The 24,917-nt window shown below is 46.3% G+C and overlaps 1 protein-coding gene across 1 annotated transcript in view; it reads right to left on the minus strand.

The window, feature by feature from the left end:
• Window positions 1-24,917, minus strand: part of ISM1 (isthmin 1) — a 40,160-nt gene that overhangs the window by 15,042 nt on the left and 201 nt on the right. The window contains 3 exon segments of the mRNA XM_040060689.2: window positions 2,153-2,389; window positions 23,942-24,145; window positions 24,148-24,431. Of these exon segments, the coding sequence (XP_039916623.2) occupies window positions 2,153-2,389; window positions 23,942-24,145; window positions 24,148-24,431 (725 nt within the window).

Genomic DNA, 24,917 nt, shown 5'->3' on the forward strand with positions numbered 1-24,917 from the left:
ATTTGTGTTCAGGTCAGTATGGTACTGTTTAACAAGCAAGAATTCACTATAATCCTGTTTTTTCGTATAAGAGTAGGCCAACTTTTACAACCTTTAGGCAAAAAAACAAACTTTCTCTGACTCTGTGAGGAATTAATGGGAGTTTTATCTCCATGAGGCTTGACCAGCTGTAAGACTGTCAACCAAGAACTTAAAGAAGCTTTGTATAATCACTATTTACACACCTAAGTAAGCAGAGTAAATTCAGAGCAAATAAAATGCAGAACTTAGGGAGCCTGTTTCTGAAAGGGCTCATCCTTGTGCACAAGAGCTCTGGGCTCAGTGTTGCCCCTTTCCAGTTTACAGGACCGGTCTTCCCGGTTCTCGGAGTCCAGCAAAACTGCCGACATAGCTGCTGACACACTTCCAAGATCAGGTGGTAGAAAAAGAGGTCATAGCAGCAGCAGTTACTATGAAGACAAGCCAGGGAACTGTTTCCATCTCTTTTATCCCTGTGTCTAAACATTGTATGCTGTTACCACTCGGGGAAGGCTTTTGTTTCCTCCTGCTCTCCTCTGCGGTTTACAAAATGCGATGCTGCACGATTCGCCGCATGCCGCAGTCTGGGGTCCCTACAGCTTCCAACCTCCCCTTCTTAAAGCTTTCTGGAATGGTTGTCCTAGCACGAGAGATGGGCTCCATCACCCCATGTTGAGCATGTTTACCCCCTCGGCCTGTCAAGTATTAGACCTGTCCTTGACCCAAATCTGTGAGACTCTATTGTTCCAGCTCATCTACGGGGAGCGCGAGGGAGCGGCGCCGTGGAGGCAGCTTCCTCTCACCCAGTCATGGCTTTGGGTTGGAAGGGGTCTGAAGGATCATCCCACTCCCCTGCCATGGGCAGGGACACCTTCCACCAGACCAGGTTGCTCAGAGCCCCATCCAGCCTGGCCTCAAACACTTTCAGAGATGGGGCAGCCACAGCTTCTCTGGGCAACCTCTGCCAGGGCCTCACCACCCTGAGAGTAAAGAATTTCTTCCTAAAACTGCTTCCTAAAACTACTAAACTTACCCTCTGCCAGTTTAAAGCCATTTTGTCTTGTCCTACCACTCCATGCCCTTGTAAAAAGTCCCTCTCCAGCTCTCTTGGAGCCCCTTTAGCACTGGAAGGTGCTCTAAGGAATCCCTTGAGCCTTCTTTTCCCCAGCCCTTTCAGCCTGTCTCCAGAGCAGAGGTGCTCCAGCCCTCTTAAGCATGTTGGCCTCTCACCAGGAGATCTATTACATCTTTACATACGTACTTCTTAGACGTATCAAAAGGATGGTAATTTTGTGGGCTGGGGGACTAGAAGAAGCCAGGAATTAATTTAACCAGAAAACCAGATCTACTAGTGCATTGTTTTTATAAGCACATCTTAGGCAGAACAACAATTTATTGTTCTGGTTAAAATGACTGCTTATTAATGCCAATTTTGCTTTAAGGCTCTGAATTAAAAACAAATCACTCATTTTTTCCTCTTTCCGATCCTTGAAGTTTCAAGATGCAAGTGGCTTGTAAGAGGCTGTTCCAAACCCAAGAACAGTTAGAGGAATAATATATAACAAAGTTTCTTGCAGACAACTTTTTTTATATACTACAAGCAGCTGCTGCAGAAATTAAATCTAAGTCTCACTTCCATACAGAGGAATGCATTTTGAGCTGAAACTGAAAGACTTGTTTTCTGTCAGCCTTTGGGGATCGTTGAATTTTATAAAAGCATAGAAAAAGCAAATCTGTCCACAAACGAATTTTACAACAGTAAATTGAAGGCAGAAATTAAAATACCCCCTTATTTACAGTGAAGGCAATAAGCTCCAAAATGGCAACACAAGATGGGTTTAGTATCTCAAACAGGTCTATACTGATCTCTTCACACTTATGCAATTGACACTATCCAAGGAGAAATTCAGAATAAATTTGCAATACATGCATTGACTTAGAGAGAAAAAGCATGTATTATATATATTTTGTATATAATAGTATATTACATTATATTGTACTACATACACTCTCTGTTGGCAGAGACGGACTGCTCTGGCTGAGCGTCATGGAAGCCAGGCTGAAAGCCGTCTTGGCTCAGTAAAATAACTTTGTGTGAGTTATAAAAAAGTCAGATGTTAACATAAATCTGTACCTGAATGTTGGGATTCTGCCCATTGATGTCTGCTTTTGACAGGTCGGGGAAGTTTGGGAGGTCCAGGAGAAAAGACCTGGGTCCATCTCTTTGCAAGGACGTATGCCCGTTCTCCTGCCTGAATTGCTCCTTAGGAAACGGCCGGTGGGCAGCCTGGAGATCGGGGTATTCTCCTCGCTCCTCGGGGTTCAGGGTGAAGCTGTCTTCAGGAGAGTGCTCCTCTGCCGTCAGTGTGTTCTGGGGAAGAGAAGCAAGGCCCAGTAATGACAACTGAGAGCGTGCAGTCCTGCCAGTGCCCCCGTCCCTCCAATGGCTGCAGCCTTGCGGCACCCAGACCCACGGCTCACTGCTGAAACACAGATGTGTAACCAGCTGACACAGGATAAAACCGAGCCAGACTTGGGGACTAAGTTCTTCCAGGCTCCTGAACCATTCCAGCCCTGTGGTGAGCACCTACACGCAGACACAAGCATCAGACTTAAACCTAGAAACATGAGGCTCTGAAGTAACCCCTGGGAAATCAAATCGTACCACATTAAATGTGTCCCTAAAAATGCTGAAAGGCATCCATCTTGTAAATAATTTTAGTTTGCTTTGTTCCCAGGCGAAGCAAAAACACTGACTGCTAAGGCCATGTTGAAATTTATGGTATTAAAAGATCCTACCGCTGAGCTGGCAACCTCCCCTGCTCTCCCCTCAGACTGCAACAACTTCCATCTCATCTCTGTGTTCCTCACCCAATTCCTCTGGTCTTGAACATCTGAACCTTCCTTCCTCTGGGATCTCATTTTCATGTTTGCCTAATGGCGGGATTGAATTTCACCAAGCTGTGGGTCAGTGGTTAATGCTTTTGTTATTGTTGAGCGTACTTTTGGGTTTTGTAGTATATTACAGCAGGCTGCCTCTGAACCAGTAGCACCGCTGCCACTGCCTTTGACCTCACCAAGGAGACACATTTAGTATCAAAACACTGGCTCCCTGGGTTAGGACTGGCCTGGGGACTTGGGGGAAAAAAAACACAGCAGAGAAGTCCAATCTTCTTATGGCTACAAGAAAAAAAAGAAAAAAAAAAAAAAAAAGGAAAAAAAGAAGCATGGGGCAGATTCAGCACAGGTTTTGGGTTTGACTCAGCTGAAAAATTTCAGCTTGAGGTCTTAGTACGACTGCCTGGGGAGTTTTTATTTTCAGTTCATAAAGAGACAGCAAGCATGGAGAGGGTAAATGTTAAAGACCTATCTTTTAAAACAAGCACAATTAAAGTGGAATGGCCACATGTGGTTCTGGCTCTACTGAAGCATATTTTTGCCAGCATTTCTGGTTAAACGCAATCTCCATCCAGCTCCCCTGGTTCAAATTAAGCCACAGCATACCTTTAGCTAAGCTCTCAGATAGATAACAGCTCCAATGCCTTTTATTTTGTGTTTATTTGCTTAGAAGGTTCTAAATTGACTTTTAAAGAGATGTTACAATATAACCCGTGCACATTACAGAAAAATATTCAGTGAGTTACAATAAGCTAAGCTTGAAGAAATAATCTTGGACTAAGTGAAACTGTATGGAGTAAAAATGAAGGTAGTTCTCCTCTATCCTCCTCACTGCACTCTGTTTATAGAGAGCAAAATCAATTTAGCAGAATTAATATTGTCGTTGTATTGTCATGCCCAGAATGGTTGCACTCTGAGAAGCGCCAAAAGGGTAATTTCATACATTTATCTACAGCACAGATACAAATTCTGAATTAGTGCATGTGTGCAGTGCTAAAAATGTGTGTGCTCATGACAGTCTGCTTTGCTTGAAGGCTAAAACGGGATCTTTGCTGGAGACCAGGAAGGACTTTCAGACGCCTTTGTTGGCCCACCCGTTATTCAATATTAAGCAGAAAGCAGATCACACAGCAGCAAGCTCTGGGAAATGAAACTGAGGGCCACTGAGCTAACTTTAGGTTCCTTACTCATATGCTAATGCTTTAACTTAACACTTTTCAGATAGAATTTAACGGGCTTGGTGCTTGAGGATTAAATGGCTTTTCAGTTACGTCTGACTAACTACAGGGTGTAATAACGCTGTGATTAAATCACTTCAGTTAGGAACAAAAAAAAAAAAAAAAAAAAAAAAAAAAGCAGTACTTAACTATTTTTACTGGGGTATCATGCCCATAATCTTACCTTTATTAAAAACAAAGTAAGATTTTATTAAAAACGAATAAAATTCTCACGTACAATTCCGTACTTTCCCTATCTGCCTGCCCCTTCAGGAGCATCCTGATCCTCCACATTAACACACCGTGCAGCTAGAGCTGGCCAAGGCCTTTGGAGGCCCTGGGGACCCACGTTTAACTCTCTGACAGGACTCGGTGTGCGATCCTGACAGGTCACGGCCTGCCAGTGCCTCGGTGGGGATAACAGCACTTCCCTTTCCTCACGGCGATGTTTGCGGGGAGCTCAGCAACTACAATAACAAGGGCTATATAAAAAGTTCTTAACAGCGTCAAACAGATGGGCTATCACATGGAGTTGGTTAGGAAATTGTCACGGTGAGGGAATGACATCAGGCTGATCGGGCCCACTACCAAGCTGCTTGGGGCAGGGACTGTCATTAATTACAGACCGAGCGGGACGGGGGCTGCTCAACGTCGGGAAGGAGAACGCAGGGAGGACAAGACAACTGCTCCATCCCAAAGGCTGCTGCAGGCAAGGGAGGACCGGCCACTCTGCTTGCCCAGGCTGGCCACGACCCAGGGACCCCGGTGGCACATCAGGTACGCATTTCCCATGGCAGCGACTGCCAAGCCCCAGAGCAGACGCTGAGCGGGACGCGGAGCTTGAGTTCAAGAGCAGGGCTGGCTAATGCCTGGCAGGAGTGACCCAGGTTAAACAGCGCCCTGTGCTCTGCCTAGAGGCAGTGCTCTCTCTTGATGCCTTAAGCTTTAGCTTTCATCTTTTTCAGACTCCGTGCTGCCTAGGTGTGTAGTCCTGAGCCTCATATTGAGTGTTAGCCAGCTCTCTTCACAGAGTAGGGAGACAAAACAAATCCTCTTCCTGCTGGAGAACTGTTACAAGGACAACTGTTAAAAGTTTTCAGGCCCAAAAGCGCAAACAACAGTGGACTGAAGAGAGAAACAAGAAGGATAGGACTTCATAATCTGAAGCTGTAATTGGACAATTAAACCCCAATATGCAAATGGACCAAAACTTATAAAAGTGTGAGACCTCGTGACCGGTTGTCCATTTTGTGACCATTTTGGGTCCACCTTGGGTGTAGCCCTGGTCAGGCTCTTGTCCTGCCCAAGGTGTATCCTTAAAGGCTTTCCAATAAATACCCACTTTATTGTCTAGCTCTGTCCAGTCCTGTTCCAGGTCAGCCTTGCCAAGGCATCACTCTCACAGTCCCTTTTGCACTAGGAAAGCCCAAGACAGGAGTCCTTGGGCCTCTGTGTCCTATGGCAACACCAGTGGAAACGCTTGTGTGATCATTCCAGTTATCTGCTCGTGGTACCGCGACTGAAAGGACATTTTCCAGTTAAAGGACATTTGTTTCCAGTTAATAAAATGAGGACAATGTCCATTTTTTAGGAAGATACTTCTTGGTGTCATGTCTCAGCTGACTCACAGTTATCACGAGAAATGTTTCTGGTAAAAAGATTAAAAAGGTTGCCATAAATAAAAGTGAGCTTGAACTGCATGGGAAGGGAAGACTACGATCACCCTGTGCTACTGCTTTAGCTCTGCAAAGGCTCTTCCAAGACCCTCCTAGCAGGAAAAGGTTTGTCCTTATTGCAATGCCAGCATCCTTTCTGAAGAAAATAGGGTTTGTGTTCCAAAGCTAAGAGATGAAATTTAATTTTTTTTTTTTCTTGGGGGGGGGGGGTGATATTATTCTTTTCTCATTTTTACCTTATTTCCCATGTTTATATTTCACACTATTTATTTTTAGGTGTACACAATTTTATTCCTGATGCTTTTGGGAAAGCAGTGTTGCTTGCCCTGCTTTAAAAGCTGTGTCACTTCATTCAGAACTACTGACTCAGTTTCTTTGAAGTTATGACATTTCTAATTCAGGCACAGTGGCTTCTTACTCAAGTGATGCATCTTCTCTAAATATTTTAAGATAAAACACTTTTTTCCCCCTTCATTTAAAAGGATTATTCACAATGTTTAAACTTTCCATTAAGATGATTTTAAGAGGTTACTCATACTGGCTGTAAGCTGCAGTTCTGCAAGCCCCATGGGATTAGGTAATTACAGAAGCTCCTAATACAAAAACAGCTTAGGATTTTTGAGTGTTCCAAGTGTGGACAGTATGTAAGGGCAGGAACGTATAGCCCATACTTCTGTGACAAGGCAATGAAGTAAAAACCCTCGAGAGAGAATCTGACACATTTGCCTGCATTACAGAATAACACACCTTGCAACACCCATCTCAGTACATATCATTGTCTTTGTGCCCATCTGTAAACCACAAAAGAAGAGCAACTCACAGGGATTTTGTGAGGGTAATTTTCAGTGCTGGTGATCCAGGTGGGACTTGCACTATGGCAGCGTTTAAGGCCCCAAAAGACAATCCTGCACGCAGGAAAAATGTTCTGTGTGACACTGGAGGTTAACTCTCCAACAATCAGATCAGTGTTTTAACACCCTTCTTGGCCTTCCCATGTTGTTTCTCCCTCTGTCACGATAGACATGAGCTGCAGGGAAATGTACTGCTGCTCTTCCCCACAGAGAAGCTAAACAGAAATGGGAACTTGTAAAAATACCAAACTAGGGAAAAAGGGAATTTCTCTGCACTTTTGGCAAGCAAGGAGTCCATCTCCCTCCTCTCTTCCTCATTTTAGTACCATTTCCAGTTCTGGAAAAAAAAAAAAACCAAGACAGAGAATGAGGGAGGAATGACTGCAGCTACAGAAAATATTCTGAAGTAGTTGCTCTTTCTCTGCCCTTCACATTTATTACTTGTCTTCATTCGCTCCCCACTTGCCAAAGTAAGGGCACGTTTGCGAGCACTGCTAATTACAGAGTTGAGAGGATTTCAGAAAACTGATACAACTTATGTTCTAATAACTCCCAGGCAGCAAGGGAATCTATTACTAAACCCCTGCTGCAGCTACATTGCTTTCTTATTTCTTGTATACTCCTTTGAAATATCTTGTAAAATGATCTTGACAAGAGGTCTTGAATTGAAAACCGAGGGTCTGTCACTGCACTTTCATGATGCACCTGTACAGCATCTTCAACCACCAGCAACAAGGTACTTTTATTTATTAGGAAACTTCACAGATGCTATAAAAGATTATATTGCTATCAGAGACAAAATGAGGTCTGGGGCCTTCACAGAAAACCATTATGGCCATTAGGACTGGTTTCATTTCCCACCTGCCCAAACAGATTGTTTTCATTTTGGAGGCTCTCATGGGTTTTCAGGTTAGTGCTAAATGATCACTTTAAAATTAACCAGTCTTGGGAGGCCGAGTAACACACTGGGATACAACACGAGACTCGCACCTCCAGAGATCCAAGACCTGCAATGAACTTGGGTGATCTAATTCCTGGAGTTTATTTATGTTTTTCATCTATCATGAGCGTAAGCAGCACGGGAGCTATCAGGGCGAGGTATGAGGACAGTGTTAGAGAAGCAGGCAGTGAGGGTAACAGCTGAGAAACATTATCAGAGATACACAGAGAAAGATTTCTTCTCTGATTAATGCCACACACAGCCCAGAGAGTCAGGCAGAAAGTCAGACCAGAGGGGTGTCATATCAACGACTCCACTACCAAGATATTTTCATTTTGCCTTAAAATGAGCTTGCCCCTCACTCACATACAGCAGTGAAGTGAAAAACCTTACTTATCTTTAGAAAACTGCACAAACAAATTGTCCCAATAATGAAGAGTGCATGTTAAGACAATCGCTGCTAATAAATAATTTAAAACAGGCGGCATTGGCTTGTATGTACACAACTGTTTTCACTAAGCAGGTCCAAAATAGAGCATCTGCTTTAAACATCGTGCAAGTAAAAGATGAATCACTGATAACAGTTGGTAATAATAATAATAATAATAATAATAATAATAATAATGCTTTGTTAATCATGGTCCATGTTTTAATAGTTCTCTCTTATTCTCCAGTTCTCCAGCAAAGGTGGTATAAAATGACAGTGTATGCAGTTCTAACTTGCAGTACATCTGACCAAGTGGCCAAGTGACCAAGTGGCCATGGACAGACCAAATCCAGTCACCCCACAGCGTACTGATCTGGGACACACGAGCTTGGATGGCTCTGGAAGAGGATGTGGATTCTGTGGAGAACAGGATGGAGTCACAAATCCTGTTTCAAGTAAGAAGTTCACGGCAGACATGAATCCACAGCCACTGTTGGAGGAGTGGTCTCTGTAGATGTTGGGTGCCAGTGGCACAGTGAGGAGCTTGGGGTGCCCCAGTACACCACCACAGCTGGTCTGCCTTATGCTGAAATGGCTCTCAGGAGCTGCATGCAACATAACCAGGATCTCAAAGCATCTGGGCATGACTATCACGGAATTATCACAGCTTTTGGATTTTAGGGTTTCTACACTAAAAACTTATCTGTGTAGCCCTCGTGGCCACACAGAAAATCTCGAGGATTGAATGTGTAGCCAGGACATGTGTTTTGACTGCAGAGATCCTCAGGCTGTAGGGCTGAGGGCCCCTTCACATCTAGGAAGTCCCAGAGAGCTCTTTCGAGGCACATGGCCAACGCTACGCCAGGACCCTCCGCGGTGGAGGAAAAGGCTGTTGCCTTGTTGAACCTTGTGAACTGGTACATCCCGAGTGCCAGAGCCGCTCTAACACCATTATTCCCCCACTGAGCCAGTTTATTCACTGGCAGTCATCAAGTTTTGGTCCATCCTTTGTTCAGATTCTGCTTGGGAGTTTTGGAAGTTCACGGAGCTTCCTGGTCTCCACACCACTGGCAAGTAGTGGGTCCACACCTGAAGGGTTCTGGCAGTCAATATTTTTAACTCTGAGCTTAAGGAGAAACCCAACCATATCATACTGAGATCTGGCAATCTTTTGCTACATGTTGTGGACACACATTTCACATCGCAGCTATTTTTTTTATGCTCTGTTGTTTGCTTGTATTTCATGTTTTCATTCAGCTGGAAAATACAAACAGTCTGGCTCAGCTTGGAGGTGAAGAGCTGCCAGTTTGTATAAACACTTTGATAATAGAAACTTGGTGGTGATTACAGCTCAATGTCTGCTGGAAAAAAAACAGAGGCCCTTTAGCAAATTTTCTAACGCAGTACAACACTGGTGCTTTGTTCTTCAGCAGATACTCAGCCATCCAGGGGACGGCCAAGCACACAGAATTAAATCGTGTTGGGCTTTGACAGATGCTCAGTGCCAAGCTTTGCTTGTAGTTAACAGATATCTTCAGTTGCCTAAGCTGCTGGTAAACATTTAGTTATTCTTTATGACTCTAAAGATCTTCCCTGCAATCACTGCCTGGCTGAGCTCTCCACAGAGGGTATAGTGATTTAGTGGCTGAACAGGCAAAGGTACAGCTGAAGAGTAGCCCAAGTACTCTGTGCCAATAACCTGTGGTGCCAAAATGCAAATTCTTTGAATGTTCTAATTCTTTTTGGGTCCTATTAAAAAGGCCTTGCATAAAATCAGTAGTAAAATAAAGCTTTAAAGAGAAATTACCTATGCCCTCACTAAATTGAATTAAACTAGTCCAGTCTCACCCATCATCTGAAATCTGCATCATGATTTACACGTTAGGTTCCAACAGAATGGGAAAAGCTGCCTTAAGCTGCAATCAAAGCAGCAAAGGAAATCCAGAAAATTAATACTTTTTGTACACAACCCTTTGGTCAGGCATTGCAGGTCAGCACACACAACGTCAGTGTAAATGAAAGAGAACAAACATACATCTTAAAGTTATTTTCCTGGGTTTTAAACGATGTCCTTTTGCAAGTTTATTCCACTAAATCACTACGGCTAGGATTTCACTAGGTCAACCAGCTTTAATAAGTGAAGTTTTCATCTCTCCCTAGATAAAAGAGTAACCTTACTTGAAGCCTTTTCAATTTCCAAAGTCGCCTTCAGCTGTTAGTTTCCAAGAAGCAGCTACTCCCAGCCTCGGTGTCTCCCTCTCATATGCCACTGAATATCCACCCTGTGCTTTCAAAAGTGTCTATGACTCTGGCTGTGTTAACTGGCAGATGTTTTTAGAGACTAGAAAGTGTTTAGTCCCTGTGGACTAAAAGTTACATGATGACTTCATCACATAAGCAAAAGCTAATAACGGGAAAGCAAGAAAGCAGACAAGTGTTATATTCCAAAAACATGATGTTTCCTGTGCTTCTGGCAAAGCTACTCCTGTGCCTGAAAAAAAGGCAAATCACTTGAGTCCTGGCGCTCAAAACACACACACACACACACAGCCCCCATCGAATCGCTGCGAGATAATTTATGTGCCTCTCCCTCAGCTGCCTTCCCCACCAATACTTACTTTGGGATGGAAGTGAGAGGGTGAAGGCAGAGGAAAGGCAGTGTTTGTTTACCTTCAATATCTGTGCACCAACTATGTGCCTCTCAGCGCTCGCTGGGAAGGGGTTACTACACCCAGGAGTTTACGGCGAAACAGCAGCAGAAATCCGAGCGGCTGCCTCTGGACCACGCACCTCAGCTCCTGCAGGGAAATACTCTTTCAAGTGCACGGCTCTACCCTCTCTGTTTAGAGAACTTTGGAGACTGACACAGGAGCAACTGGAAGTAATTAGCATAAATGGCATCTGCACACAGAGGCAAGGCTTTGCCGTGGTTTCGTATCAAGCCATCAGCAGTGGACATGGTGCCCTCTCTCTCTCCACCTCCCCGAGCTGCCCGAGCGACAGATCAAGAAACCAGAGGACGTGGATTCACAGGAGAAAGGCCTCCCTCCAGTGACGTGATGGGGAAGAAGAGCAAGTGAGTAGAGAGGCAGAACACCATGGCAAGACACTGTGGAGACCCTTCTCTGTCTAAGAGGGGAGAAAGGATCTGCCCTGGAGAGAAGCGGGGGCTTTCCGCATTATGGATTCTATGCATGTATATATAAATTTTCCTAGAACAGTAAGGGAGGGGGCTATATCCCAGTGCTGATTAAAGAAGCATGACTCGATTTTCAATTTCAAACGACTCGGGGGGCATTCCAATCGACTGCAGACAGGAAATGAATACCATACATGCACTGAACGAGGCAGATGCTTTTGAATCTGACACTTACGTGAAATGAAAATATCTTCATTTCTGTCTCCCTTCCACCCCACGATCACTAGTCAGTTCGGAGCTATTTTTAGGATAAATGGTTTTGTTTTCCAAACTTGTTACAGTCTTAGCATGTGCCTGAAGCCACCCAGACGCCAGTGACAATAAAGTGTCAGGCAGGGAGCAGGCAAAAAGCATCTTTAGATTAGACACAGCAGCCCAACACAAGAGCAAGGTAAGAGAGGAAAGATAAAAAGCTCAGTTTTGTGTATCCTCACCTCCTCTGGTGAAGAACAGAGTATGGGATCCTCGTGCTTAAGCCAGATCCAGGGAGGGAGAGCAGCTCTATACAAAGAGAGATCCCAAAGCAGAAACAGCAGAGACACTGAAGGCTGTGGCTCAGAACTCATTTCCAGCTACTTAACCCTGCTAAAGAGATAAATAGATACATTTTCTCCTCATACAGCCGTCACAAGCAAACTGCAATAATTGTCATGGTAGTTATTGTGGGGTTTATAACCCAATATAACAATGTAATTGTGGCTCCTTTTATCAATGGCAGCGGCGCGTTTCAGGGAACTGGCATATGCAGCTCTTCTCCCCCCACTCAGTCCATATGTGTGCAAACACATGATTTCAGCTGCACACTCCCCTTGTATTTTACTGTAGGAATAGGATAAAGGAAGGGAAAAAAAAAAATCAGAGAGGTGGTATTAATCTGGCCCTTACTCTGATGTTATGCAAATAATGAGTTCATTTTATCTTGATGCTGAGACAGCCAAAGCTGTGTTCCTAAGAACATGAAAAAAATTATCTTCTTAGGAGACAGAAGAAGAAAGAGGGATGGGTAGGTGAGAAAGGCAGCTTTGATTTACATTCTTCAAAATGCCATGAACGCCAGATCAAAGAAGAGCAGGAATCGAGTTCACATCCACTGAAGGATTTCAGCAGCTTTTTCAGAGCTATTGATCTCTCAAGGGCAAACCCTTTAAAACACTAGGTGATGCATCTAACTAGCCAGAGCTCCCACCTTATACTGGATGAGCCTCACGTAGTTTGCTTTGAGGAAAGCAGGAACAGCCAAGACAACTCTGTGTCTGGGTTCGGTGAAGGACACACAGAGCTGAGCGCAGAGATGGAAGGTGCGCATTTTCTGCACCAGATGTGGCCTCTCCTATGGCCATCATGGTAGATGCTGACTTAAAACCAGATTCCCCACTGACAAGCCACGTGTTTGGTGAGCACGGAGTGCTTGGTCTGAGGACAGAGTGCTCCCACCCTGACGAGAGCTCTGGGCAGGGCTTGTTTGCTCAGTGCTGACTTGCTAAAAATATAAAGTCACCTTGTGTTTTGTGTGGGATGGAGGTGGAATAGGACATCTCAGGATGTCTTACTGTCTGCAGCTCAGCTGGCAAGCAGTGACTTGCTCATGAGTTTGGACTCACCGGTGTAATCTGAACACCTAGAAGGCACAGGATCCTACCCTAAATCAAGTGCTGAACTGGCAAATGCATCACAGGTTGGCATCTTCCCCCCACCCCTTCCCTTCCTTGGGACAGGTGCCTTTGGAGTCTGGTAGAGAAGCGTCCAGGTGTTTTGCCTTGTCGGTGGACTTCAGGACCATGCCTTAAGCAAGAGCCACTGGAACTGGGTGCAGTAAAGCAATTTAACCTGATGCAGCCCCTAAGAGCTGCCTTTGGGCTTCTGATGTGGATCCCCTTGCAGCACCCCTGGGAACACTCCCTTCATGCTGCCTTCCACATTTGTTGCGCTGCACACGTGGCTGCAACAGCACATCATGGATCATTTGTCTCTTTCCAAGCTCTGCTCACATTTTGAAGCCCATCTGCTCCCACCTGCACCCAGCACATCTTGGTACCTCGAACATTTTCAGGAAAGGGATGACCCTTTGATGATGGGTGAAATGAAATCCCACATGCTTGGACTGAGAGCTAGTGGTGCTATCATTTCAATACACATCAAAATTCTCCAGGCTGAACAGCTCATTTGAAACCCCTGGCACTATTCTTATGATACACCTGAAGTCACAGGCAGTGTGGCTGCCCTGGGTCCCGTTTGAGATAAATATTCACAAACGTTAAACACGCACATATCAAGCCCCCTGTTCTTCCCCAATAAAAGCCTGGACTTTCAAGCGCAAGGTGAGGGGTAGGTATAGATAGATACTCTACTGGCCAAGCTGCAGTGAGCCTTCCATAAGTAACACGACAACCAGCCCCCATAATGGAAAGCGATACTCCAGAAGCCCTGTCCTGATAAAATCTGTTTTCCTATTGTAGAAAGGGATAAGAAGATTGGAAAAGTTAAATGCTGAATGCGTAAACAAACTGAATCAAAAAGAAGTGGTAGGAGTAACGATAGATGAATTGTAAGCCACCTTCAAATGTTAAAGTTGTTGTACTCTTCTGCAGAACATTAAGCCTATACTGCAAACCTCCAATAGACAGGGACTGTGCTCTATAAAAATCACGATGAATGCAGGCTTGTTATATTATGGAGGTCCTAATCCTCCTCCTCCTCTGCCTTTGCTCTATTGTTACAACATCAAAGACCAACTGCTGGCCAAGATACAGTCAATATGAAAAGGGCGACCAGCAAATTTACTGCTTGACTTCATTCCCTTTAAATGGAATAGGCACCATGGCCCTTTTTCAAAGTCCAATCACAGACATATATCTTTTTTATTGGACATCATGTACAATAAAGTGAAGCTGTAACTTGGAAAAAAAATAGAACACCTTAAAAAAATCCCATGAGGTGAACATTCCTTTATAAAAATATCACTGTGGTTACATGTTTTGAAAAACTCCGGGCACTTCACAGGGCAAAAGGCACAGACTGGGTTATAGTTTAGCTAAGATGCATACCCGTGCCTAATATTGATTTGGTTTCAAAAAAATACCCCAACCAATCAAATTTATCACTATAAAAAGCGATATATATTTAAGACAGAATGCCAGTGTGATTCAAATAAACTGAAATGGCAGCATTCACGTCACGAGAATCATTAATTGCTTTGTTATAGCCTGCTCTGAGCTGTGAGCCTTTACAGACTTCTTCAGTCCAGAGAATCTTAAAATCAGGAGCACAAAATGCCGATATACAGACTGCATCTTAAACAACTCCAGTCTGATTACTGAGGGAACTTCCAGAGGCGCTTTCAGACAAGAGTTGTATCAGCAGACATTAAAGACAGTGGCAGTTTTATTGCTCTCCTGTCGCTAAATAGAAGATGAATAATTTCTGGCTATGAAATTAAAATAGTGCATAGACAATTTACTTGATGTAGGAGGCAACCAACAGACCCTATGCTAGACAGCTATGGTTTTCATTTTCTGCTTTAAACTGTTAATCCTTTTTGTTTCTTTGGGTACCTTGTGCAAACAGACATTAGTAGATATCTGGTTACTAATGTTATATCGAGACCAATGCCATGCAGATTTTAAAATCCTGCACTGACACTGATGCATATGGCAGGTAAAACCAAGGAGATTTATGTTTTATCTTTTTAAATTTGGCAGCTGCTTCCAGTGTAGTAATGATGATTTCTTCAGGCAAGAACTGCTGATGCTGGGTTACTTCTAAGGCAATAAAGATACCAAAGCTGTGTGAATAATTTCTGAAGCACTAGCTTAAAAAAATAGTAATAGCTTATCACTAGGTCCTCTTCCCTGCTCTTTCTCAGCTGCCAGTCACCTCCCTCCATCACAGCCTGCAGCACAGCTCCTCCAGTGCCAGGACTTCCCCTCCTGCACAGCATTCCTGGGCATTCCTCTATTAGAGGAAGTGTTTCAACTGAGCACCCAAGCTCAGTACCTGAGCGTCCGACTCAATGGGAATGCAAAGGCATTCCTGATGCCTGAAAGCAGAAGGTAAACCTGTCCCATGGATGACACGGACCCAGTGACTGCTCCTTAGAAGAGGAGGAATCCACTTTTCTTAGAGTGGCCCCAGTGGCAGAAACAGATGGGGCACGATCTGGCTTTTTGCACAGAACTCTGTCACGAGAACTGATCTCAAGAGCCATGCTGGCAAAGAGGAAATGTTACTCTTCCCAAGGAATAAGAACTACCATGGAACAAACAGTCCTGGATTTTTCAGTGCAATGAAACGTAACAGATGGAAATTAATTCATGCAACATGAAGAAAGCCACGTGCCAGGGCCCAGCTTGTCTTTACGGACGGAGGTCTCGATGACATGCGCTATGTGCTTATCAGTTCTGTGGAAAAACTGAGCTGTGAAAGATTCACATTCAAGAGGATCTTGGCTCTGCAGCTGACACAAACCATTGACTTGCCTTGCTTTGTGGAAGTCAGTAGAACGAGGTCAATTCAAACACACTGAGTGAGAACACGGGTCTAGCACAGACACATAAAAGCCAAGGGATGGTTGAACTCCTTCTGCCTTTCAATGTGCACTGACTCCAGTGTGAGTGTGAGAGGAAGATTCCATCTCTGGTTTCTCCCTCTCATCTTCAGGAGCACCTCCCTACATTAAAGGCTTAGAGACGAACAACTCCAGGCCTGCTTTCGTTCGGTCAGACTGCTAGAAGAGAGGAGTAAGAAAGACATGACCCACGGCTGTGAGTTCTCCAAGCACTCGAAAAACAAGGACAAAAGGATAAAGGAACTGCTTACCAGTACCGCCCACACCAGCTCCTCTAACCGAGCATTCTGTTGCCACAGAAGTGACCACTGTGGCGAGCCATCCCTTATTACAATAATAAGTTACATTTCACTTTGTTTTCTTTCTTTTTCTGGTATTTCAAATCGAAAGTACATGGAAATACCAACACTGGAAACATTCTGCTCTTGCTGATGCACCAGTGAGCTCACTACGCTGTTTCTTGGAAATGTTATTCATCTCTGCGCTTTGGACTATGAATTTAGCCTGGCATTTACTGTCCTTAAAACTTGTATAATAGGCACAATGGTCTTAAAGCGCAGCAGTAACCACTGCATCTTTGAGTGCTTCCTTCTGCCTTTTGCTGAAGCACTCAGTATTTTTCGCTTTAAAGCTACACTTCATTATTTTTTTTCTGACAGTGCCTCTGTTCAGGCTGGAGACCCGCTGCACTGCACATCGCTCACAAGCTACACCGCAAGACTGGAACCTCAACCTCCACAAGCTTGGTTTGAGATTTGAAAAGTAAAATAAAGAAAAAAAAAATACACCATTGAAAAATAAAACTTTTAAAAAGTCATCTTTTCTGATTATTGAACGCTATTCAGTCAATTCAAAGGGCTTTTATGCAGTGTGGTCTTAAAGCAGACAGCAAGGTAAGAGTCGTAACAAAAGGACCAAATAAGCACTAACCAACGCCCTGAGGAGGACAAATGAGGCACAACTGGGTACTACCACATCTGTCTGCAAAGAAGACTGGCAAGACACACAGAAGAGCATAAAGCAACCAGCCCTGACAGTTAAACCTGCCAAAGCTGCTAAATCACGACCTAAGTACAAAGCAAAACTACATTGCTTCAATTTTTTAGGTTTATGCTTTTGTAAGGAAACATTTCAATTGTCTAGACATATATTTGAAATATGAGTGTATTTCAAGATTTTAAAGTGATGCAGAAGAATGTAAGCATAAGAGAAGCATGGGAAAATCATTTCCTAGCATTTCCTAGCACTTGCCTTCTGTGCACTTTTACATAACAAAGGAAAACAAAGGAGAAATTCTTATTCACTAATCAGTGCATCTTAGAAAAGGTAAGAGATTTGCAAACTGACTTTTTCTTCCCACTGGAATACATAGCAATGACTGGGTTTCCAGAAGTCATCTCTATCACATATGATTTCAGAAAGATTTTCAGACATACACACGAGGTCAAGCCTGCATTGCCTGCATCAGTATCAGTACTGCGGCCCTCTGCACTTCACCTTGTCTGAGGTTTTCAGGTGCTGTGACATAACACAGCCACCTTATTGACAGTTCTTTCACTGTTTTTTTCAATGGTGTTTTCCACCATTTTGGAACAATCCAGCACCGATTACTGATACAGAGATGACGCAGATACAAGCAGAGACAAAAGGACAATGCTGAATTCAAACCAAATCCCAATCTACATCCAACATCACCTGTATTGGTTAAACAGACACCTCCTCAGCAAAGGAGTTCCACAGCAGAGCAAGGTGTCAAACAGCTCAGGATGCCAAACCTCTGAGTGCTGGGGCTTTGTTACTTTCCTGCAGGTCCTAACAGCGATGTTACAAACCACGGGGGAGTACCCACTGACCAGCACCACACAGCACAATGACGATGAAATTGTTGAGGCCACCAGCAGAGCTGCAGCTCTAGGCCTCCTGTTTTTGTGGAGAGCTGGCTCTAGGAAAGGACAGAACAGGGAAATGTGACTGAGCCTAAGGGCTGGCAACCAAAGGAGAAAGGAAGGGGAGAATTCTGTGCCAATCAGGTAAGAGCAAGAGGTCAGTAGCGGTGTGTTGTGTCACTGTTACAGCTGCCGTGACCAACTGTGCTCTTCCTGTGGAGAACAAACTTCTCTGCACAATCAGCAAGAGTTAAAAATAAAAGCTGCTCCAGAGCTAGTGCTGGTTGTCCAAGACAGGTGAGCTAAAGTGGAAAGTACCAATGCAGCTCCACCCAGGATCTCCGTACCTACGCCTGGCCTCTCTACTCTCACCAAGGGCAATCTCTACAGCTCTAGGCTGCCCCAGGAGCCAATTTCAAACCTACCACTCCTTGCATTGCCATGAGGGATCCATTTGGCTCAAGGCCCTGCAGGTAGCAGATCCCCCTTTAACCCCTCTGCCCTCACACACAGCCCCAGAGCACAGGCAAGGATGAGAAAAGGAGAAAGAAGAGAGAGAAGAGAGAGAAGAGAGAAGAGAGAAAAGAGAAAAGAGAGAAGAGGAAGAGAGAAGAGAGGAGAGAGGAGAGAGGAGAGGAGAGGAGAGGAGAGGAGAGGAGAGAGATGAGGAGATGGTTTTCTTCCTCGACGTAGCTCGTACTTATCTGCCTTAGATTCTTTACTCTTTCTTACTCTTCCTACCGTTCTCTTCTCTTCGTGCGTGCTCTCGTTTCTAGACTCGTTCGATGGAGGATTTTACTCTGTACTGTCTCCTCGCTTACTGGGAGAGGAGAGGAGAGGAGAGGAGGCAAAACAAGGAAATGTCCACTGGACCTCTCCTCGTAGCAGCCACTGTGTTTTGTGTTTGGCTCCAGGACCATGGGAATGGACATGAATACGCTTGTGATGGCCCAGACTGAATTTAGAACAACGCACACTCTGGTTTTTTCTTACAAATGGCCCAATACTATAAAGAGATGGAAAACAATCCTACATCTTGCTCAAAACAGAAATAAATAACTCAAAGAGACTCTTCACTATGAAGCACTAGGAAAAAAATGGCTCTGACCTGTAGTTACAGAGACAGAGATCACAGAGATTGTGATTTAATGCCAGGTATTTATTTATCAGTGATGATCCAAGACAAAGCAGTAGAGTAACTGTTAGCTGTTGAGCTGAAGAGATGTTTAGCAAAATGTGCCTCATCCAAAGATCTTCCTAAAATTTAACTCGGGAAGTGACATTCATACCTGCCTAATATTGCTCCTCGCAGCCATAACTAAATAAAATATTCTTGGATCCCTGTTCTGAATTATTGCAGTAGTCTAAGACACTAAAAATCTTGCCACATCCTACCCTGAAGGTGTAGTGGCTCTTTTCCACCAAGGATACTTTAGTTTGCTAGGAAATTAATCAAAAGGGATAGGTATGAAGAGAAGTTTAATTAATGCTTTCTGGAGATTTCTGGGAGCTGGGTTTGAAAGGTGAAAGAATCTCTCCAGGGAGCAACGGATGCCAGAAAATGTTCAGTGCAGAAGTCTCAGTCCTCACCCTTGTTTCCCATTTTATCCTTTGCTTCCATGCATGCAGCAGCAGCACATGTAAAGGTAATCACCCCTGGAAGGATCCTGGAACAAGCCACAGCCCATCAGCAAAGCCACTGAAGAGCACACATAATTCCCATCCTTGGGAGGTGAGAGAATGAACCGCACACGACCTAAGCCATTGCTAAACCTTAGTGCATAACTGGAGGAACATGTGCCAAAGGGTGAGCCTGAGTTAAGAACCTACACAGAACACCTGAGGGCAGGCAGGTTTCACTGCCACTGCCAAAAAAGCACACAACAGCACAAGCCCTGCGACGAGGAACCCCCCCACCAAAAGAGATTTTGGGTTGCAGAGAATCAGCCTGCCCACTTCACAAGGCACCTGCTCTGAAAGCTATTCGTGTAACGTATCAACTTCTCTTAAGGCAGAGAAGGATTTAGCGTTCACAGCAAATATATGATGTACATCCACTTCCTGGCACCTTACACAGGCTGAAGGCGGTCTGGAAAACAAGAAGGCAGAACGTGGAATTGACAGGTTTTCAAAGATGACTTAGAGGATCGGCTCCTATTAGAGCAGACCAAATGTAAAGCTCCAGAGCTCAAATTAGCTTCAAAAAAACTGAGCCTAAAACGCTCCCAAAGTAAACAGCTCGAGTCCTGCTTAGCTGAGGGAGCCAGAAAGCTGAAATATGCCACTGTATCCGACTGGAGATGGTTTTGCCAATTGCCTGAATGCGGTACAAGGGTCAGCAAGAACGCACAAGCCCTGAAAAGACTGAAGTGCACCCCAGCAAAGGTAGCAGACAGCACACCATTGCTAAACTACTGATGGTGTTGGACTGGGGATCTTGGGAGAAAATTACAGGGCTCCTCACGCAGCTCGGAGAGCGGCTCTTGTGCAACCTTTTATGAGCAGCAGAATGTGTTTTTCCTGGTAGGGCTCAGGGAGCGTTTCTGACACGCTGTAATTGCTTGCACGCTTGTTGAAGAGGGGGGCAAGGGCAGGAGCAGGGCGATTAAAAGAAGAATAAAAAAAAGAAATCCGTTTACAGCATTGTGTTGCTTTTCAAATTACGTTTCCTTACACGGCCCCAGTTTTAAGCTCGATTACCAAGTTTCAGGCTAATGTAATGCCGCTGCAAGTATCTTAGTGGAGAATCTGACTTCATGTGCTATGGCATATATTGTTGGTGGCTCTGTTACTGCGTTTTACAAGGTCATTTTTCTTGGTGTGGGAACAGTGTTTTTCTTGGTGTGCAAGGCCTGCTATGGAAAAATTAGAAGTGATGGGGATAAACTTCATGATGAAATATTTTCTCTCAGACCGAAAGCACAGATTTTAGAACATCGTAAAGTATTAAAAATGTCTTCCAAAATTTATGTTCAAGCCTTCCCTTGGTTTTAGAACTATGCAAAAAGATAAAAACATACCCAGGCTGCTTTTTTCCATCTCTTAATATAGCTTCATTTGCTCTTCAGAAAAGAAAGTTTGTACTTCTTTATTTCGTAAATATACTCCAGAACAGCTTCTGGATGATAATTAAATTATACCTAGTAGAATTCTCAGCAGAAAAAAAAAAAAATCCTTCCTCCCTCACCAATTCTTCTTTTTTTTTTTTCCCCCCATTGGAAGAGATGGAAGGAGGGAAATAAAATCAGATTGAGCAACACAAGGCCGTTTCCCTCTCACAGCTCAAGACTGTGAGCTGTTTTACCACCCCGGTGTGGATTTCCCGTCCCGTGTCCGTTCGCCCTGCCGCAACCCAGCTCTAACAGCAGCACGAAACCGCAGCCGCGCCGAGGTCCAGCAACCATCGCCGCAACAGCGAACCCAGGGAGCCTGTGCTTGCACCTCACCCATCCCAAAGGGGACCCAACAGGAGCACATCCGGATTTTCTCCTCGCTGCTGCTCCTTTACAGCCGGCCACCGCGGCGCAAGACAATCCCCAGACATCTGGAATCTCTGGAGACACACACAGCGTGGGGAAGGGCACCAAAGGGGGAAAAAAACACAAGAGGGAAGAAAAAAATTACTTGTTTCATTTCAGGATAGAAAGGTGGTTTTTTATTTTTTTTTTTTCCCTGTATTTCTTCCATCTCTCAGTCTAATTAATTGCAGGGGTTAGCCCAACTGAAAGACCAAAAGAAATCAAAACCTATCCTACAAAATCCTTCCCTCATTTGAAGGACCGAGGGACGGGAGAAAGAAAAGCCCTTCCTTACTGGATCAGACTTCAAGTGCTTACAAGTGTTTTAGACTATTTAAATCTCCAACAACATTTTAAGATTACCAAGGATTCTTCCTGAATCTGTTTTATGTGAAAAGGACCCAATTCTGACCACCTCACCTGTGCAAACACGCTGCCCAAGTCCCCACACACCATATCCTCCGCTTGATAATTGCCAGGGACTTTTGCTACAAAAAGTCATCTATAAACAGTTGCTCCAAAGATTACTCTTTCCTGGATTTGCCACACCTCTTCAAGAGAAACTTCATCAAATGCAACGCTGATCTACCCACTTCTCACAATCACTCCCTCCCCACAGACGTACCAAGGCAGAAAAGCCCTGAGAGATGTTGAAGTGCTGGTATCAACAGGTCTGAGTTCCTGTAGCTTCCTTTCCCACGCTGATTCTCCCCCTCTGAGTGCAGTGCACTAGGATTTTGCATTTTGCCTCAGCACGTGCCATGATAGAGCCCAAAACCTGCCAGAATCAGAAGATCCCAGTGCGAACTTCCCATGGAGATCTATATTGTGATGCTCTGAATGGAAGCATCTGCCTGCTTAAGTGCAACTTTCTAAAGCAATAGAACCCAGCTAAGCAACGGAATCCCTGGAAGTTATAAAACCAGAAAATTGATGGACTCCCATCTGTTTAACCAATTGCTCTAATCAATATCCTTTCCCCCCATAATGTTTTGTACAGACACGGTCTCTCAAATGCATAGCTGCAGAATCAATTGAGTCGGGAAGTATATAAAAATTTCAATTCTACAAATGGCAAAACGTTATGAAAATATGAGCTGCTAAAGCTATCACGGTGCTTAAAGGCACAGAGTTTATTAAGGTAATCTGTAAAACATCACTGGACAGAAAAAAAAATTCTTGTAAGCCAGCAATCTACAGGTTTTCACGAGACAGCCAGCTACAATGATAATAATCCAGGTTAATTATCTGAAGATGACTTTCCTCTTGTTTCACCCTAACCTCACAACAGCGCTCTAAAAGGAGCTCCTCAGGGAAATGGCATCACCCAGAGTTCCCACTTGCCCAGATGTTTCTCTCATTATGCTACAAGCCTGTCAAGAAAAGGCAAATTCAGGGTTATTCTAATGATAGCAAACACCTCATAAAAAACCTCTCCGAATTTACTTTTCCAGGGAACATCATTTTTAAAAGGCATTCCCGGTGCCCATGAGGAAAGAAAGCATCATTTATAAAACATTATTACCAGAAATCTTGCAGATATTAAAAAAAAAACATCCTGGAATGTCAAGCCGGTGATAAAACTGCAGAGGCAGCATGGTGGGGCCTTACAGTGCCCAGCACTCCAAGGCAGGACTCCCACCAAGTTCAGCAGGAGATTTTCTGGGGTAGGGGGACCTGACTCCAGGCTGCCACCGGGATGTTGAGCCCGCAGCTCTGGGTTCCCTCCCGTGGCTAGCGGGTTCATTTTGTGGGCCACCAGCTGGGGATCCCATGCATTCAGTGACCAGTGCAGCCTGCACTCTCCTCACTTTTCCTTGGCTCTTACACTCTGCTGGAGCTATGATTCCTACTCAGATGATGGACGGCTCACATAAACTTACGGTGATAATAATTAGACATTTTTTCTGTCAGTGACCTGATAGTTGATTTTGTTTTACCACTTGGATACAGGGGAAGAGAGTTGTCCAGGGCACATGCAAGTGACCAGAGATTTACAAGCTTTGTCAGGGGATGCTGTGCAGCTTTGGTCACCGTCTCCAACCATTACAAATGAAGGGCAACATGTGATACCGAATGAAAAGAACGACCGGCAAAAATACCGAAACAGAACAAAAACCCAAAAGTCCTTTAAATCTGGTGGACATAATGCACAGTTCAGTTTCATGGGAGAAGTCTTTTGAAGACTGGAATGGGCTAGCTGGGTCACAAGCACCGTCCTTCACATCACAAGCACTTATCTCCCTAAGTTTCGTGTCTGTTTCGGGACTGAACGTCAGCCTGTCTCTTTATGCTTTCCAAGGACAGCCATACGCTTAGTTCCACTATTTCCCGAGACCGTGCACCTATCTGCTCCCCCTCACTCTAGGGAATGCCGTCCCCCACGACGGGCTGCCGCTGACACGGCCGCTTCCACCGCTTCCCTGCCCCACAGGCTCCCAAGGTGCGGGAACACGCGTGGAGCGGCCCCGACGTCTCCCGCACGGCATCGAACCGCGGCGCCGGAGCGGCTCCGCCTCGGCCACCGCTGTCCCCGACAGCGCACAGCCGAGGGGGGCTGGGGACACCCCGCAAGCGCCCGGGGAAAGCCCTCGGGCGGCGTGAGGAGGAGGAGGAGGAGGATGCGGCGGTCGGGGCAGGTGCACGGCGCCGGCCCCCGTCATCCCGGCCAGCCCCGCGCTGCCCGGCCGGCCCCGGGGGACGCGGGGAGGATGGTGGGGGGAGGCGGGGCGGCACTCGGCACTCACCTGCCGCTGGCTGTGGTTGCCCGTGGGGGCGCGGGGCTCCCCGCCGCCGCCGCCGCGCAGCACGGTGATGTGCAGGGTGAGCAGCAGCAGCCCCAGCAGCAGCAGCAGCTCGGCCGCCAGCCGCACCATCCTCTTGAGCCGGGCGGCTTTAGGGCCCCGCGGCGGCGGCCGCGGAGGAGGCGGAGGAGGAGGAGGAGCCGCGGCCGGCCGCCGCCGCAGCCGGAAGCCGCCGCCGGAGCGGCCCAGGACCCGGCCCCGGCCCCGGGAGCCGCAGGACGGGCGGCGGGGACCGCGCCGCTCTCGGCGTCGGCGGGGCGGGCGGCGGGCGCGGGGCAGCGGAGCAGGCAGCAGCAGCAGCAGCGGCAGCGGGGGCCGCCGCACCACGGCGGAGCCACGTCGGGGCGGGATGCCGCGGCGGCGGCCAGAGTCCCGGCGCTGCCCGGCGGCGGGCGGCAGGTACCCGCGGCCGGCGGCGTCTCCGCGGGCAGCCCTGCAAGCCAGAGGCACCGCGGGCCGTCGGAAGGGGGGAGCGGGCGGCCGAAGCCCCGCCGCCTCGGGGAGCGGCGGCCGGCGGAGAGCGGCGGGGCTCGGCGGCCGGCGGGGAGACGCCGCGAGGACGGGGGGAGACGGGAGCGTGTGTGCGAGGGAGAGGGAGGAGGGAGGGAGAGCGAGGCGGGGGGGCCGGGGACGAGTCTCACATGGCGGGGAAGCCGGGACGCTCCGAGGGGAGGAGAGAGCTCGGGGCTATCGCCTCCCTCCGCGCGCGGGGATGGGGGTGGCCCCTGGACCAGCTTCCCCCGCCGCCGCCGCCGCCGCCGCCGTGTCCTCGCCCGCCCCGCCGCTCCCCCCTCCCCTCCCGTCGCCCGTCGAGGCGTCGCCCTGCCCTGCCCGCCCCGCCGGGCCCGCGCTGCCCCGGCCCCCGGCGGAGCGGGGGGCACGGAGCGGGCCCCGCCGCCACCCCCGCCGGCTGCCAGCC

Source organism: Hirundo rustica, chromosome 3, assembly GCF_015227805.2.
Source record: "Hirundo rustica isolate bHirRus1 chromosome 3, bHirRus1.pri.v3, whole genome shotgun sequence".
Lineage (NCBI taxonomy): Eukaryota > Metazoa > Chordata > Aves > Passeriformes > Hirundinidae > Hirundo > Hirundo rustica.